The sequence below is a fragment of the Opisthocomus hoazin genome, chromosome 4 (assembly GCF_030867145.1).
Source record: "Opisthocomus hoazin isolate bOpiHoa1 chromosome 4, bOpiHoa1.hap1, whole genome shotgun sequence".
Lineage (NCBI taxonomy): Eukaryota > Metazoa > Chordata > Aves > Opisthocomiformes > Opisthocomidae > Opisthocomus > Opisthocomus hoazin.
In genome coordinates this window covers 72,327,452-72,346,405 of record NC_134417.1, presented here as the reverse complement: position 1 = coordinate 72,346,405, position 18,954 = coordinate 72,327,452, and the positions used below count along the sequence as shown (strand labels likewise).

Sequence of the window (18,954 nt, the reverse complement as noted above, 5' to 3'; positions counted from 1 at the left end):
TCTGGTTTATATGGAAACAGGGGAAAGACTTTATGTGAAGTCTGAGATTACCAGCTTGTTTGAAATGCAGATGGAACAGATGACTTCACAAAACCATTTAATCTAACCAAATGGAGCCGCGTGTTCCAGTGCTTCCAAACTCACTGGAGAATGCTGATGGTTTTCTTTTGCCAGGACTCTGTGCCTGCTCATCTCTACTTTTGTCACAAGACACAGCAGAGCAACTCTTTTGCACTATCATCAGACAGAAAACATATTTCCTTCACTATATGCAGTCTGAACCCAAATTATCCCTTTTTTGTGTGTTCAATATATATGGAAAATTATGATCATTAGTCATCATCAGGAAGGCACTAAAAGTCCATGTCTTGTGTTTGCTTAGTCTCTGTACACTTGTATTTTTACCTGTGTGTTAGGAATGTTTCTTGCTTCCGCAAGATTACTGGAGCATCTCTCCTACGAGGAGAGGCTGAGGGAGCTGGGCTTGTTCAGCCTGAAGAAGAGAAGGTTGCGGGGGGACCTAATATATACTTACAAATATCTGAAGGGTGGGTGTCAGGAGGATGGGGCCAAGCTCTTTTCAGTGGTGCCCAGTGACAGGACAAGGGGCAATGGGCACAAACTGAAGCACAGGAAGTTCCGTCTGAACATGAGGAAGAATTTCTTCACTTTGAGGGTGACTGAGCACTGGAACAGGCTGCCCAGGGAGGTTGTGGAGTCTCCTTCTCTGGATATATTCAAGACCCGCCTGGACAAGGTCCTCTCTAGCCTGCTGTAGGTGACCCTGCTTCGGCAGGAGGGTTGGACTAGATGACCCACAGAGGTCCCTTCCACCCCCAACCATTCTGTGATTCTGTGAAAGCATCTGCACTAGCAGAGTCACTGTGCATCATCAATCATAGTTACTGAGGGGTTTTTTTTGTAATCTAAAATGGGGCACAGATATAATTTCAAATGCGTGGCTAAGTTGCTCTCATCCTTAAGCTAACTTTCTAGTTCTTCTCCTATAAGTTTCCATTTCCAGATGGCTGACTTTGTGACAAAACACAATGGAATATGACCAGAAGCTGGGAAATCTCTTAAAATGAGAGAATCATTCAGAAGGGAGCAGCGGGCTACTAAGGAGGTCCTGTATGGGAAAGTTACCAAGTTATTTGCTTTGGATTGTCTTGCAGGAAGCTGAAAAAGAACATGACTTCAGGTGTTTGAAACTGTAGAAAGTGCAAATTTTCAAAGCCAAACTACAGGAAAAGAAAACCAAGGCAGCAAACACAAAGTGCCTTTTCTGACAGTTGCTACGCGCATCTTGAAACATCACATCAGTTCTTCAGTATGTAACTGCTAACGAAATATTGTCTGTACCAGGGAAGTAACTTCAGTGAAAAAAAGGAGACCTGAGGATTTTGGAGTTAACTGAGATTCAGTCACACTAATAAGAGAGAATCTACCCTTGGCTGCTGAATCACAGTGAACCCTCAGAGTACTAGAATGGTAAAACCCACAAATATTATATCATTGAATATGCAGATGTAGATTTTTGAAGTTGTAAAGAAGTGATTTGTACTAGAGAAGAAAAGCACTTGCCTTCCAAACTTCATTAATTTTATTGTAAGAATAGTATTTTAAAGAACATTCAGTTCCTTGTACACAGTTACCTTATTTACGTAACATTTATCTAGTGCTTTGACAATGTGAAGTGTTACTTTAACGTTAAGAAACAGGAGCACTATTACTCAAATAGACCCTTGCAGAGAGATTCACTTACTCCTCTAGTTTTACTTACTTCTTTAACGTGAAGAAAATCTTTAGCCTCAAATGAGATGGCCATGCCTGGGACGGGAACATCGTCATCATGAGCTGCACTGTACCCAACATTTGTCCGAACTGCAAATGCAACAGGTTTTGTCTGCAAAACAGAAGATAAACAGCATGAAGATTTGCCTCGCAAATACATACGTATGTATAAACATATACACAGAAGATGATTTGTGTAAGTTATCTTTTCAAAATCACAAAAGTTACAGAGAACTCTCATAGCATCCATGTAAAACGTCAAGCAGCATCACATTTACTTACTTCAGTTATTTAATATCAACACATTTGATAGAATAAAAGATTTTTTTAGTGCTCTGAATTCATTTGGGATAAGTCAAAGCAGTAACTGGAAATCATAAACCAGTTGGCAATCCACATACTGTGCTCAGCTTGCAGTTCTGCTGCCGCACTTGCGTAGAGCTACAGAGGAGCACGTGCCAGCCCCCAGGTAGTCTTCAGGGAAATCACAAATTAGGAGGAGTGGTGCCAGCAGCTTCCAGTGACCCCTAAGCAAGACATCTCACTGCAGAGCCACTCTGAGAGTACAGTAATGTGCCCTCAGATGGTCAAGTCATTACCAAATACCAGAGAGATTTGCTGGTTCCCATAATTCATACTACAACCTATACCAGTAGCTGGTATCAGTGAGTTACAGGATTTTCACTGGTTTTATTTTCAAGAAGCAGTTGCAGGAAAACTCAGTGGCCCCCTGGTCCCACAGCTGCCCCTCAGCCTGCTGCACAGCTTCTCCTTCCAAGCCCCACCAGTGCTGAAAACCCTCCTGCAAAGGTATGGTTAAGCAGGTAGCAAAAGCTGCCATCCAACTCAGCCCAGCCTACAGCTATAGAGGGTTTCCCCTTTACAGAGGTATAGCCAGAATACAGGAGAGCAACCTTTATTCTGGTTTATTCTATGCCAAACAACACCTTGAGCTTGTTCTCCCAACACAGGGTATCACCCAGTATCCCTGGGACCCACCGTTGTCCTATCCCAGGCTAAACTTTTAGCCCACCCCAAAATCCTCCCCACTGCTCTTATGAGCTAGTATGAAGTCCTCATACATTACGGCTGGTAAAATATTTTTAAAGATGTGAATTGAGTCTCAGAGGTGCTCATGAGTGATTGAGGAAGGCGTAACATAACTTTTCATCTTAAAATATACTAAAACTTCCACCAGACAACAATTTTAGATTTATTAGTTGGTATCCATCTTCACTTAAGGTCAGCTAAAAATATGCTATTTTGCTGAGATGACAACCAAAAAAAAAAAAAAAAAAAAAATCTCATTTCCTATGTAAGGAATTGCTTCCTTTCATTCTCAAAAAAGAGGATGTGAAAATGCATTCCCTACTTCATGACAGAAAACCCGAACACCTGAAACCAAAAATTGTGCTATATTTTTCTGATTACCAAAAATCACTGCCTGCTCTGTGCAGGATCACTCTGACAACTTGCATAGGCTAGAGGACAGAAATCTGACACATTAAAAGACATGATAAAATAATGAGGGGGATATATAAATAATTCCAAGACAATATCATGCCACCTGGCCTGGAAAGGACAGTTGGAAATCAAGGGAGAGAAGGTTCCCTGTTTTTAATTTAGGTCTGATGTGCTCTAAAAGCCACAGGGTTCCAATAAAGCAGATTTTAAAACTCTTTAAATAGGCCTGTATTTGAATGAACTACCATGGTCAAACAATACATATCTAAGTGCACAGTCTAGGAAGGCTTTTTAATTTCGAAGAAGAAACAATAAGCTCTTTCATAACAGTGGGGTCAAGAGAGTCTCTGTGTCCAGAAATGAAACAGGCAGTTTCAACGGAAATAGATTTTGGAAGGAGACTGCAGAATGGGCTTCATGATTATGTGGTATTCTGGATATAAATATGTATTTGTACAGAGATGATCAGGAAACTACTAGAAAAGGACTTTATCCTGTCTGTTCCTTCTTTCAAAATGAGTGCAAAAATCTTAAGAATCTTAAGAAAGCTTAGGTAGATAGGCTTCAAAGACTAAAACTGGTACCACTTAAACAGGCATTTCTTTAAACTGGAAAGCCTATGGCAGACTAGCAGAAGAAATACAGTTGAATACATTTATGGGTTGAAATAACACAACCCAAAAGTTCAATGTCTTTCTTGGTGTTTAGTCACAATCAGAAAATTGCAAATAATTGATTGCTTTTCTTTCCACGTCACCTGCTCTAGAAAAAAAAAGAATAAATTAACAAATTAAAGTACTATGTGAAACACCGTAATAAAATAATTAGACTGTAATTTTTAAAGTGTGTGTTTTGCTTTAACAATGAAAGTCCTGTTGCTGTTTGAACATGTTGGAGATGTTACTCAATGGATATAGATTATATAAACAACTTGATTATATTTGCACTGTGCAACAGAAAAAATAAAATCAGGCATAATATTTAATAATATACACAGACACAACTGGTAAGTGGATCAAATTCTTCCATTAAAAGGAAAAATACGTCGAAAAATATATATAACAAGAGGGAATTGTTTTCAATGAGTTTACTAGATGTTCTTTTTAGAAAATGATAGCCACAAAACCAATAGCTGGCTTAACTCATTGTGTTGGGCATCTTTCTCATACCCTGAACTCTTCCAGTGTGCTGCAAAAGGAGTTTAGGTACCAAACACATATTTCTGGACTCCAGTGTGAGAAAAAGGTATGTAAATGTCCCTTAATAAGCCCTTAAGAATCACAGAATCACAGATTGGTAGGGGTTGGAAGGGACCTCTGTGGGTCATCTAGTCCAACCCTCCTGCCGAAGCAGGGCAGCGAAGAAGTTCACCTTGTCATTACACAGATGAACTGTTAGAAGAGCATTGAGAGATGATTATCCGTTCATGACTACATTTCTGAAAATGGGCATTTATGAGAATGATCATCAAAAAAAAAAAAAAAAAATTGAGAATTCCTCCACATCAATTTAAAAACCTTGCAGTGCTGATGCAACATGATTATGTCCACTCCCTAGAAGTTCAAATTCATATTTTACCCAACTCATCTACAATTTTCTCAGTTGTTACTGGCACTCAGTTACCCTACATAAAAGATAGCTCACTACTACAGAACTAGGTATGCCACAAGGAAAAATATAGTCACATAGGCATTGAATTCAGTGATATCATGTAATTTCCTTAAAAATAAAAGATAACGTAAATTACTGGGTTTTAATATTCATACAAAACCTCACAACTTTCCTGAATTTAAAAATTAGAGACTCACAAAGTTGATGCTTTCTATGCTATTACTCATTTCAATACTGAAAAATATAGACATGAATAAGCATTAAATTGTCAAATCTCCTAAACAATACTTCATCATTAAATAGTACAGCATGGAATAAATCTTTCACTGTTATTAAGAATGATCCTTTTGTAAAGCATAGTAAACTTTCATTGTAGAAATGTATCTCAGAACAAGAATGGAAATATTAAGGAACAATCTTTGCCAAACACTGACAGGGGGGAATGTGGAGAACGAGGAGAGGGGCTAAGAAGATGGTGGTGAAACACTGGAACAGGTTGCCCAGAGAAGTTGTGGATGACCCCTCCCTGGAAGTGTTCAAGGCCAGGTTGGATGGAGCTCTGAGCAATCTGGTCCAGTGGAAGATGTTCCTGCTCATGGCAGGGGGGGTGGAACCAGATGATCTTTAAGGTCCCTTCCAACTCTTACCATTCTATGATTCTATGATTCTATGTGCTTGCTTATCCATTCTCACATCTGCTATATTTTCTAGCAAACATAAAAAAATGCTCAACAGAGTATTGCAACTTACTCCTAATAGTATCAGTGGATGAAAGACTTTAGGCTGACTAAAGACTTTAAAATCTCTGCTGCATTGCAACTAATAGACAGGTTAATGTCCTTGACATACTTCTTGGAAATGATCTAAAATTTCCTATTAGAGGACAACACCTGACTATCCAAGAAAAAGAGAAAGATGGAAACTACTCCAGCATTATCTAAACATGAAAGATAGGTAGCAGGTAGAAAATCCTCTGTCATTTTCCGCTATCAAAAAATTAATGTAAAACTGAGTAGAAAAACAAACCAGAACACTGAGCTACAGACATTCACAGAAACAGTGTGTCCCATTTTAGATACTTGTTATACACGTAGAAAGGGAGACTGAATTACCATGGGATTAGGCTACAATAATTCATCTAATTGAATATTTAGAACTAATTTATAAAAGTTAAATGCTAGCCTATTTACATAAATAAATAATTCTGAAAGTTTCATAGAACTGTCAAATTAACTGCTTTTTCTTTTCTTGAACTACCTTGTCTTGAACTAAAAAAAAATCCAGTTGTTATATAATTAGGGCCTTATGTAAAAAAAAAAATATCTTTTTTTGGGGACATATGCATACATGCATTTTAAAATATATCGAGCATTTGCTTACATATTCTACAGTACTAAAGTTAGATTGGGTCAAAACAGTTAAGCACTTTCTGTTCTTGAAATCTCCATGAAAATGTGATGACAGTTTAGCACTCAGTTAATCCACTGGCTGGACTACAAGGACAGATACTCCCAGATGTTAAACAGTTTAAAATTTCACCTCTCTCCAGAGAAACAACGTAGCCTGAAAAAGTTCACTTATCTTCAGAATGAACATTTCCACCTTGTTTTCCTTTTTTCCCCCTCTAAAAATACAACATTCAACAGACCAAATAACCCCACAAGGAGAACAATAACCAGACCATGAATGTTACCATCACCTGCACCACTACGGCAGCAGGGTACACACTCTGGAGAGGGGTTCTTCAAGAACCAATTTCAGCTTCTGATTTAATCTCAGAATATAAATCAATGAAAACTTCTTCACCAACTGCTAAACCAACTTTGGCTGTACACTTTTGGTAAAGGACATAAATTTAAGTGGACTGGGGAGACCTTACTTAATTTTCTCTTTTTCCATCTGGATCTCACTTCTTCCTTTTGGTTCACAAGTTATATTTACTGTATACATCTTCATGCCAACCCTTGTTACTAAGTCAACACTATTTATAGCATTATTATACTCTATTACTTATATTCCCTTGCTCTTGTTTTGTGAGTACCTTGTATTCAATGCATACACGAGCATTTGCACATTGTGCCCGTCTCAGTCAATTTGTCAGTTTAAACGAATTTGCACCTGCTTGGTGGAATTTGTATTTGAGAACTATTTCACCCAGTAACAGAACAAAATAATACAATCTGTTTTCTAGTAATGCACTTAAAACATGACAGGAGCCTTTTTTTCCCATAACTTATTGCAGATTTTTTATGCCGTGTCATAAACCCAGTGGATGCAGCCCCTGGGGATCTCAGCCAAGAAGGCAAATTTTCCAACACAGAATTTGCTCACAAAACAGGTCATCTCCCTCATGGCCACTAATTTTGGGAATGTTGCTTGATAATAGAGGTATTTCTATTCCCCATCCACTACCAGAATGCAGAAAAACAGATCAGAACATTCGCCAAACCTTCTTCGTTTACACCTGAGGTTATCCTATGTGAAGCAATGACTCTTGGGCTACAGAAATACAAGCAAGGCTTAAGGCTGCTTTACTTTCTTCAGCAGCAGGGGATGAGGATCTATGGTCTCTGTTCCATCTCACTTCTCACTCTGTTACATCATTCCCACTGCAGAGGTACACTGCATTTACACCAGTTTAAATGAAACCAGAATGCTAATCGGAATGCATCTTTTATGAAGGCAATGGCAGCTAAGGCAAGAACTGACTCAGAAAATGACTTCAGTTATCATTTTGACAAAGTGCTTGTCAAAGTTAGCATCTGTGTTAAAGTTTGGAAAATTTGTCTCAAAGCAAGTCTCCTCCCTCAATATTTCTACATAAAGCTACACATCCCTCATTGTATTCACTTTTCACAGATGCTTGTAACCTTATCCTGAAAGCAAGGAATTATTTTTCTCTTGGGTAATGAATATAATGGGTCTCTTCTGAAACACTACCAGGTTTGCACTCATGAAAATTTAAAACACTGCACAATTTTTTTCAGCTGAGGAAAAACGATACTACTACTGAACTTTTCATTAGCAGTCTTGGTAGGGAGTAAATATGTCAGATGATGACCTACCCTTGGCACTATTTCCACAGAGTAGCCCTGTACATAGTGGTTGGGCCATAAACAATATTAATACCCCACATAGGACAAAGATCAATAGCAATGTGATGGCCTCATAACTGCCGTCTTAAAATATGTCTCTTTATTTTGCCCTGTTGTTGACTGAGAGTCAAATATATAAAGCAAAAACAGTTCAAAACCTAGATGTTTTACAGAATTGCATGAATTTAATTATTGTTTTTTGAAGAATATGAAATATATACTGTCACAAAGCAGCTCAAGAATGAAAAAATAAACAAAAATAATAAAAGAACTTTCCTATTTTAAATTTGTTATTTGATACACTGATTTATACAACTGTTACACAGGAAACAAAAATAAAACCCACCTGACTACACAAACAATTCACAGGAAACTTACATCCTAAATGCTGATTATTGCTGGAGCCTCATTACAGGTAAGTAATTGTCCAATCTCTAACAATAGCATCTGCTGAACAATCTGATTGCTAAGGAAGCAACAACAATTCATGGATGTCCCAATAGAAAATTAGAGTATACCTGCTTGTCACTAAAAGTAGCGCTCCATCATATGACCTCACAGCAAAGATTAGGCCTTCTTTTATTGGTGTGTGTGTACATATCAAACAAGTCTGGTAGCAAGATAGAACCACAGAATAATGGAAGTTCAGAGGGGCCTCTGGAGTCACCTAGTACAACCCCTGCCGAAATCAGGTCTGGTTAGATCAGGCTACTCAGGTTTGTGTTCAGGCGAGTCTTGAGCACCTCCACAAACAGACACCACAATCTCTCTGTGCATCCCGCTCCAGTATTTGACCACCCTCATGGTAAAAAAACATACAGGAACTATGGTTCACTCATATATCTATAATTGAGGGACAGAAATACCTATAACGGACAACAAATACTGAATTTTATACTCCAGTACAAGGAAAATAAAGTGTTATTACAAGTGAAAATCAGAAATTTCCAGGTTTAATTGTAAGTGGTCTAAAAAGAGGGGATTTTTAACCACTAGGTTGGGGGTGCATGTGTGTGGCAGACACTATTATTTCAAGTTAAGACAGCAGTTGCATTACTTTCCTACAGCAAATAGCACTGCCCTCATCATCATCTAATGCCTGAGGCTCAGGTCGTGGATTAGTGCCTCCCTGTGCAAGAAGCTGTACTCAGCACTTCTAACAAAGTGAAGGAGCTGAAAAACAAAAGTACAAGGGGAGAAAAAAACACAATAAAATTGTAGTTAATAAGTAGTGGCCTGAGTACAACAATGATATAATGAGATTCAAACCCTTCTGAATTATTAAAGCTTTCGATAGCATGGATCTTTCCTGATGGATTTGGGAGAGAAATAGTCAGCTCAAACATGTAGTTCTGGAGCCAGACTTAATTTCTCAGTGCCAGAGTCAGTTATTTTGTCTGAGTATGTTTTACTGCCTATTTCCAAAACTAAGGCAAGGTGAACTATGTGCAGCCATTACCGGTGCTTGCACTGCTGCCCTACAAAGGGATGGCTCACCAAATTCTTGCCTAGGGAACATCACACCTGCTCCTCTCCAGCGCCTGACGCCAACATGCAGCCTCTTGTGAGAGCGGCCAGCAAGGAGACGTCCTCATCACACAAGCCACCGCCACCAGCAGCCTTCCTCTTGGACGCTCTCAGCACTGCACTGAAACTCAGCTGTTAAAGATGAAGTGTGATGTTCCTTAGGATCAAGGCCCACTGGTGAAATTCACTGAGGATATCTCTGAATCCTCCCAGTTTCTTGGTATCTCTGCTACAGGGATGCTTGCTCTCATTGTTAAAGAAGAGAAGGAAAATTTAACACATCCAGCTGGTACAAAAGAGTCTGCCAGCTCCATTTTTTCTTAACAACAGGTAGGCTTAGGAGAATTTTTTTTCTTGTCCTCTCATATGCTCTAGAGATACTTCTGTTACTATTTTAGCTCGTCTTCACACACAGCTTGAAAGTCATGCTTCCTATTTCCTTTTACGAAATCATATTTGAATAGAGAGTCACCGATGTCGGTTTACATTCAGCTCAGGCGGCAGCACAGACTGAAATAGCTTTAGTGACGCACACGGAGCTTTCTCGTGTGAGCAGGATCTTTCTTTATTAGAGCAGAATGCCAAAACTCATCGGTGGCCATGTGTTGTCTGCATGCCAGTGTGCCAGAAAGGTGGCTCTTCGGTCCCACCCACTCGGAGAGGGAACGGGAACAACTGGAAACAGGCACAGCTGAAGGACTCTGTCTCTGCTTGCTGAAAACATGCTTATTCTGGCAGCAAAAGCCAGCAGACAAAACCTGTCATTTGCAAGAAAAATACTGGGCTGGGATTTTAAGTTTTTTTTTTCAGTGTCACAGTTGAGGACATTTTATGCTTATGAGACATTTTAAGCTTATGAGACAGCATTTTAGTAGATCTTAGCTTTTTTGGCTAAATTGAGGTTGACAAAGAAAAGATCTGCAGTAACACTCCATATTCACATCACATTCACAAACAAAAATTCTCCAGGAAAAGCATAAATCTATGACACAGCAAGCTAAAGCAAACACTAAATAAATCAACAATGCAATGGTTGGTTAAAAATGTAGATACTACTATCAAAAGCTCCTGAAAAAAAAGCTACTGAAAATGTTTCTTAATTCAGTATTATGCATGGAAGGTTTTTTGCTCATTTTAATATTTAAATAATTTTGCACTTCATTTTTTCAATTGGATCAGAATGTCTCTATGACTGCTAGAGCCAAAGGTTAATGTTGTTAAAATGTTTCCCCTTTACGTAATATGTTAAGCACGTGTTTTTCAAGCCACTATGCTGAAAAATTCTTTATTAGAAACATACATTTTGTTGTAGCTAGACTGCTCTATTTCCAGGAGTTATATGAAAACATATTCCAAGGATGACATTTTCGAGTTTGAAAAGTCAAACGTTATATTAGCTCTTAAATAATATGCTGAATAAAAACTGAGAAGTTATTTAAGCACATGGTAAACACTGCATCTTAGTCAATGGGCCTGCCCCTTTCCCGTGATTACATTTTTTGGCCAAAGCTTATGTTACCCTATTCTTCAACTGAGTACCTATTGTTTCTGTAGGCCTTGCACTATCTGAACTACTTCCCAAATGTAAATCCAAATGGAATCTCTACTTCAAGTCTCCTTGACAGCCTAGATACAGATTACAGAAATTGAACACATAGCACATGCATTTAAAGCTGTTCTAAAAGAACATTTACGAAAGTTGAAAGTTCAACATCCCAAACAGGAAAAGTGAAAATGGAAGTACCTTTAACTTTGAGGAACGATGGTATCTTTAACTTAGCCTTCATTATGTATGATGGTACAACTATTAACTTCGTAATCATATATTCTCCCCCACTGCAGTACTACATCTTACTTGCATGCACGATGATCTCCTCACGGGACACATCAAGAATGTATGAAACACAAGGAGCTATCTATACTATCCTATACCCCTCTGATGGATTAATTTTTGCCATCAAAGATTTAGGCTCACCCAGTTCAACAGAGAAAGGCAAGCAGTCTCTAAAGGATGATTTATCTCTTAACATGGCATGAATCACCTTTTGCCTTTCTCTCTCCCCCAAGCAGGGAACTGAAGCACCAATCCCTAGTTGTCCAGGTGTACCAAATCCTACCCACCACTCCGTGCTATGAATGAAAGGTGTCTTACACTTGACACTTAATATTAATGGAAAATTTTGGTCTCAATCTTTGACTTAGCTGCCCAGCTGTGATACTAGAAAGACAGCTCAGTGCTCACACAGCATTTGGAGAGCTTCTGTGCAAGGCCCCACAAAACCAAGAAATCATTAGAGAAGTGAATACTTCCCTCTTATTAATATGCGAGAAATACAACAGTGGGCAAAAAAGAGAACAAGAAATGAGAAACAAAATAATCAACAGCTAGTTGTGAAATATAATCAAACTATACAGCAAAGACTATAGCATGATATACCTGGACAGGAAGGAAAGTTAAGCAAGCACAAACCACCATACCTCTTTCTAGCTTTGGAGCACCTGATACTCTACTTAGTTTGGGTTTTCTTAGTTTAATTTTGTGTGTGTATGTGCAATTTTCTGTTTAAATAAAACAAACAACAAAAAGATCCTTTAAGTAATAACTTCTTGGTGTCATACTGACATTTTCATACACCATTAGTACGACTGAAATCTTTACATCCACTGACAAAAACTCCTTACAACTTCAGCTTCAGAATTAACAGACTGCAAATGGTTTAATATTCTTCAAGAGGAATGGCACCAGAGCTGAGGCACACTTTGGCTGTGCTCTTCTCAAATATTTGCTGAAAGCAGAACAACTGTGTGACTTGGGAAGTAGAGCTATTTAAAGCAACACTAATCAGAATCATGTAGCATTATCTGAAATTTTCCAATATATATTTTTTTAATAAAATTAACCTGAAGCTTATGCAAAGCATATAAAATATTAGGTTAAATATTTTTGTTTTGGCAGACTGACAAACAAAAGAAAAATAAATTCTCTGTCCCTAGCTTTATCTGTTATAATCTTCCTATACCTATTGCAATCCTCCTCTTGCCTTTTGGGCAAAAATGCACATCTTGGGTCCTCAGCCAGGCCGCTGCTGTGGCTGTGCCCATCTGGGAGACCAGAGAGCGTTTACCCCTTCCACTTCTCTTTGCACGGAAGAGTTCCCAGGAGGTTTAGCATCAGCAGAGCTGCTGTTGCACTGCAGTTCTCCTGCCCCATTATAGGAAGAATCACAGTCTTGCCCATATGTTCTGGAGAGCCCTTTTTGCCAGAAAAATCCTCCAAAGATCTAGAATTAACTTACAGCAGCACTATGGCTTCTCTGACGTAAGCCAGGAACCAGCCAGAACCACGTGGGGAGAAGCCAACAGAAGAGTGGCTCAAAGCCAGGCTTTGGGCCCTTCTTCATCTGAGCTGTGCCAAGAGCAGCCCATAATCAGGGCCTAGAGATTTATGAGAGTTCTCATCCTGTTCCTGTCCAAAAAACTGTAACACGCTGGAAACAAAATTACTTCTCTTTAATATTTCCTAATATACTTATTTACTTTTTCTTAGGACATCTCATTTGGATTCCTTGCTTGGAGCACAAGATAAAACAGGTTTTCTGGTGGGTGTATGAGATGCAAGAGTGAAGTGCTGTGATGATGATATCCTTACAGAATATATTATACAGCTGGTGCACAGCTAGTCATCTAGCCAGCAAATGAAACACTAGCTGGCAATAAACTTCACTCTTACTGTAGCCAAAGAACTGCTAAGGTTTAATTCCAGGTTGTATGCAGCAAGATTTAGTAAAAAAGCATGAAATAAAGTGACACAGAATTGTAACAATTCACTATTTGTAAGAAGAAGAGACATGGCACCAAAATGCAAAGTGGCAGTGAGAATTCTAATTCGAGTTTCTACAGATTTTGCATTTACTCTACTTTCTTTGGATCAGTGGACTGAATTTCCTGCGGGTACGCAGGGACGTAGATCCTCAGACTGAACCCAAGCAAGCGGAACAGCTCACACTCAGCAGGGAATCAACCTGCGCAAGACAATACCCTGTATGATACAGCTGCCTGTCGAGGCACAGTTGTTTTAGCCACAGACAACAGGTATTGCACATAAAGGCATCTTATTCATACACAGCTCTCATGTACATGCTCAACAGGGCCTCCCGTGCCTTAACCTGTTGTTGCAACAGGTTCTCCTGGGAAGTGATTGCCACTGGTGTGAGAACCACCCTTTCTCTCCTCAAACCCCCAAACTGTCTTGCCCTTTATTTTGTAGGGCTTAGTTTATATTAGAGAAACCCAAAATTTAGTTTCTTTGTCATCACCATATACTGTAGACGGGAGAACACCCAGAGGAGGATGAGGACCCTCATCAAGGGACCCCCAACATTTCTTTCTGCAGCTGGCCAATGACCGTCTCCCTTGACATTTGTTCCTCTCATTCTATCCCATTTATTATTTTTCACCCAAAGTACCTTTCACTATAAAGAGTTATCAAATGTCATCAGCGATGGATCTGATGATGTAGCCTTGCACATGTAAGCCTGCCTCAACACCCTGTGTGCATCAATGCCATTCACATGCAATACAAAAAGTTACTGGACAGCACATATGGTTTGCTAATATTGATACCCGTAAATGTAAAATTTCCACTTACCAGAGTGATTGTAATTAAACTGAACTTGCTGTTTTGAGAAGACAGGAAAGCTCTAAGATAAAGAGGCTCCTCAATAACACTACTTAGACAAACTTGACTTGCTGTTTTGAGAAGACAGGAAAGCTCTAAGATAGAGAGGCTCCTAAATAATTCTACCCTAGACAGCTCAGCCTTGGGAGGGCAGATGTACCAAGCTACAGAGATAAACAGGCACCAAGAGGGCAACAAGACTGGAGCAAAACAACCTGGAAGGAAACGGTATACGTAATCTTAAAACTGAGTTTGCGCAGAAACAAAGGTCAACCAGCGGACACTGTGATGAGGAGTATAAGCCTTCATCTTGAGACCCCCAAAGACCACCTGAGGACGCTAACAGACCTGCGTGAAAGATATTAACATATGCTAATTCGTTATTGGAAAAGTCATGAATATCACAGAATCACAGAATCACTGAATGGTAGGGGTTGGAAGGGACCTCTGTGGGTCATCTAGTCCAACCCTCCTGCCGAAGCAGGGTCACCTACAGCAGGCTGCAGAGGACCTTGTCCAGGCGGGTCTTGAATATCTCCAGAGAAGGAGACTCCACAACCTCCCTGGGCAGCCTGTTCCAGTGCTCCGTCACCCTCAGAGGGAAGAAGTTCCTCCTCATGTTCAGACGGAACTTCCTGTGCCTCAGTTTGTGCCCATTGCCCCTTGTCCTGTCACTGGGCACCACTGAAAAGAGCTTGGCCCCATCCTTCTGACACCCACCCTTCAGATATTTGTAGGCATTTATAAGGTCCCCTCGCAGCCTTCTTTTCTTCAGGCTGAACAAGCCCAGCTCCCTCAGCCTCTCCTCGTAGGGGAGATGTTCCAGTCCCCTCACCATCCTTGTAGCCCTCCACTGGACTATCTCCAGTAGCTCTTCATCTTTCTTGAACTGGGGAGCCCAGAACTGGACACAGTACTCCAGATGAGGCCTCACCAGGGCAGTGTAGAGGGGAAGGAGAACCTCCCTCGACCTGCTGGCCACACTCTTCTTGATGCACCCCAGGATCCCATTGGCTTTCTTGGCAGCCAGGGCACACTGCTGGCTCATGGTTAACCTGTCGTCCACCAGGACACCCAGGTCCCTCTCTGCAGAGCTGCTCTCCAGCAGGTCCACCCCAAGCCTGTACTGATGCATGGGGTTGTTCCTCCCCAGGTGCAGGACCCTGCATTTGCCTTTGTTGAACCTCATCAGGTTCCTCTCTGCCCAACTCTTTTTTACAATATGCTAAGCATTTCTCAGAAATATAATGAATATGTATATTGTGATTGTATTTAACCTGAAATGACAGGGTGTTTGGCATGAACGTGTGGAGGAGAGATCCCCCGTGTGCCTGGCACCATAATAAAGAATACCTGCTTAATAGCCTGCCGACTATTGAGTCTTCAATTCTGGCTTTTCACGGCATCAATATGCAACTAAAACCCTGCATACTTGAAAGCTTCAAAAAGAAAAATCTTAGAATTCGTCCCTCTATTATCAAAATTATATAAAATCCATTGCTACACTCCAAGCAGATCTGCAATCCTTTTTGACCTGCTGGTAGTCAACCAGAAGGTTGTAAATGGCTATTATGGAATAACTCATGTGCACAAAGTGATACTGGGGACACAGGAAAATAGATGGTAGAATTCTGGTCTTTACTTACTTTTTTTAATTTAAATGAATTGTATTACTAGCCATATTCCATTTCCATATTTACTTAGGGAAATTAAGAGACTGGAGTGAAGCTTAAAAGTAGAATATTAAGCTGCAATGCCGTTAAAACATTCTATTTTGGGGAATAAAACCTGTTTACAACATATGGAGAACGGAGAGAAAAAACAAAATCAGTAGGTATTATTTAAATAATATAATTTAATCCTGTTTTACATTTATATTTCATCCCAAAGAAATACTCTTTTTTGCTAGTGTGAGTAACTTTAAATAGGTTGATTGGTATCAAATGCAAGATTTCTAGTAGTAGTTTATACAGCTTTGGTCACTTTTTGAGTCACACATTGGAAGACAAAAGCATGGTTTTCATCTAAAATTAATCCTTTTCTGCACAATAGGAATAAAAACTACTTAAATTCAATAAATATAAACACAACATGAACTTTATGCAGCTTTGTAATTTTTGTATTACTTTAATGCAACATTAGCTTAAATTTTAAAATATTAATTGTAAAATAAGACTTATTTAATATAGTACATGGTATGATAGGTTTATAAAGATCGGTTTCACATGAAACAATACAGATTGTGTACCTAATTAATCAGCATCCTTTTGTTTGTTTAAAACTGAAGACAACTGACTCATCTGTTTACATATCACTAAACAATGTACATAGATTTTTTCTTGTTACTTTGTGTTCTCACCAATATGGTAACTGAAAGGAACTGGAATTCCACTGCATAACAAAAACAATGTCTTAATTTATAAAAAAGAATTGTGTGATAAATTGCATATTTAGAATTTACATGCAGGAGATGTAAACTATGTAGACATTTACTGAGAATGGCGCCAAGCAGGGTAAGAGTAACACCTTTGAATGTACTGGAAACCACAAGCAGGGAAAATAAAAGGGGCTCTTCTAGGTTTGTTCCTAACCAATTGGTAGAAACTGTTTAAGAACATGGAAGTGGAAAGAAACAAGTGCTCACAAAATGGAAAAAACTTACCAACATTGCAGAAAGAGTGATAACGAGATACCGAATGCAATGGTCTCCCAGAAAGCAGATTTTAATATACTTTTAGTGTATTCTCAAGTATAACTGCTTCCCATGGGAAACAGTTCTCAAGGAAAAAATTAGTTCAGGAATGTGACAGGTCCTCAGTGAAACAACATTAAGGCCACAAGCACAAACTCACCTATATGAAAAAAGATAGAAAATACGTAACCTAAAACATAGGAAAGAATACAGAAGGGGAAATTAATATGAACACAATAGAACCAACAAATCAGGAAAAAAACCAGTATAAAGTGATACACAATTAGTTATCAATATTAAAATATTTTTCCTCCTGCTTTTAATGCATATTAGTAGTAAAAAGTAGACCAAGAAAACAGTTCTTTCACCCAAAGGAAAAATCTAAAACTCTTTATTCCTGACAAAGCAGAAATATCATGTATATTTGGTTCAGCCTTCAATTTTTATAAAGTTCACTACTACTGTACATTTAAAGTAGGAAAAAACCCCCCAAAATATGAAAAGAACAACAACAACAAAATAACACCCAAAAAACCACTCAGATGGAGTAAAAATTAAGGGCAGAGAAAGAAAAGCACAGGTGAGTCAGAGGTTTAATAAAATTCCAGCTATAGTATATTTTCCTCTGGTGATCTTTGAACCATAGTAAGTGGGGAAAAAGGACTATGACAAATGGAAGAACAGTTGAGCTAACTTCAATTTCTAGAAAAACAATTAAAATAAAAAGCTTATGCAAAGAAAGCAGAAGATAATGAGGAAAACCTCTGTAACAAAATACGTCACACAGCCCTAACTTCTTTCCATAAGAGAATATACAGACAGCAGAGAACCCTCTCTCTGCTGGACTGACTGATGCTGTGAACTTTGCTCCTCTAACAGCCTCACAGGCAAGCTCTAAAAGTATTTCTGAAATAAGGGGATTGCACATTGGATCAGAAAAGTTAACGGTAGGTTGCTAACAAATATGCAAGATGGATTAATTGACTTTCTGCAGCTTTGTATCCCTTGTCAATTACTATTCAGTATTTCCATTAACTATATGGATGATGGGATACAGAACATCCTTCTTAAATTTACAAATGATACTGAACAGGGAGAAACTAAAAAACCTGTCAAAGACAGTAGGAAGACTTCAAAACCGTCTTTCTAAGCCAGAAGAATGATCCAAATGAAGAAACAGACCACAATCTAATCAGGAAAGCTGCAGATGACCAGACAGCACTCATCAACTCCATAAGTACAAAATGTTTAACTGACTCAATTGTTGTTCTAACGACAGGATTTAAGGACTGGATCACAGTATGGAAGTGACTGTCATACACGTGTGAAAGACAGAAGAACCCCATGGAGGATGAGCAGGCAAGCATACAGCCCACATGGCCCAAAACTATCTCTCCCCAGGGTTCAAGAGGGGCTGGAGCCTCAACCAGTACGTGCTGCACCATCTCGGGCACAGTGCTTCAGGAGGGTGTAGAAAGAAGAGAAATGGTTTGGACAGGAAGTGATGATGATCAGAGGGTACAGAAAACAGTAGGGAGAACAACACAGAAATGTTACTTAATCTTGAAACCTCTGTCAGTTAAAAAATAATTTACACAAACACCTACTAGGAATTGCTTAGGAACAACTCATCCTGATTTGATGTAGAAGAACAGACTTCTTGGGAATGCTTTGAAACCCCTTTAAGTCTTCACTTTATTTTAGTGTGTGAGCTCTTACATATTTACCAAAGTTTACTTTAAAAAACAAAATACGTCAATCAAATTGAACTCCTGTAATTTTAGACTTTATTTCCAGTCTTTGCCAGCTAATATGTCAAAAGTGTGATCATTGAACACTACTTAAATATTTACAAAAAAAAGGAAAAAAACAAAAGAAAAAACAAACCAGAAAAATGACATCAACCACCAGGCAATGGACTATAGAACTTCACATTCACAACACACTCAAACTCTCTCTTTGTTTCACTACTACCACTTGCTTGATCAGACACATGCTGGACTTCACGGAGTCACCACCACAGCTAATCTCTTCTCTCTTGCATCTCATACTGTTATTTTCCATGAACAGATATATTTCTAGTGAATTATTTT

At 39.0% G+C, this 18,954-nt stretch overlaps 1 protein-coding gene across 10 annotated transcripts in view; it reads right to left on the bottom strand.

The window, feature by feature from the left end:
* The window catches only part of CACNB2 (calcium voltage-gated channel auxiliary subunit beta 2), a 270,312-nt gene that overhangs the window by 44,534 nt on the left and 206,824 nt on the right, over window positions 1-18,954 (bottom strand). For all 10 annotated transcript variants that reach the window (XM_075419479.1, XM_075419476.1, XM_075419477.1 and 7 more), the window contains one exon: window positions 1,784-1,906. In XM_075419479.1, coding sequence (XP_075275594.1) covers window positions 1,784-1,906 — 123 coding nt within the window. The remainder of the gene's footprint in view (window positions 1-1,783; window positions 1,907-18,954) is intronic.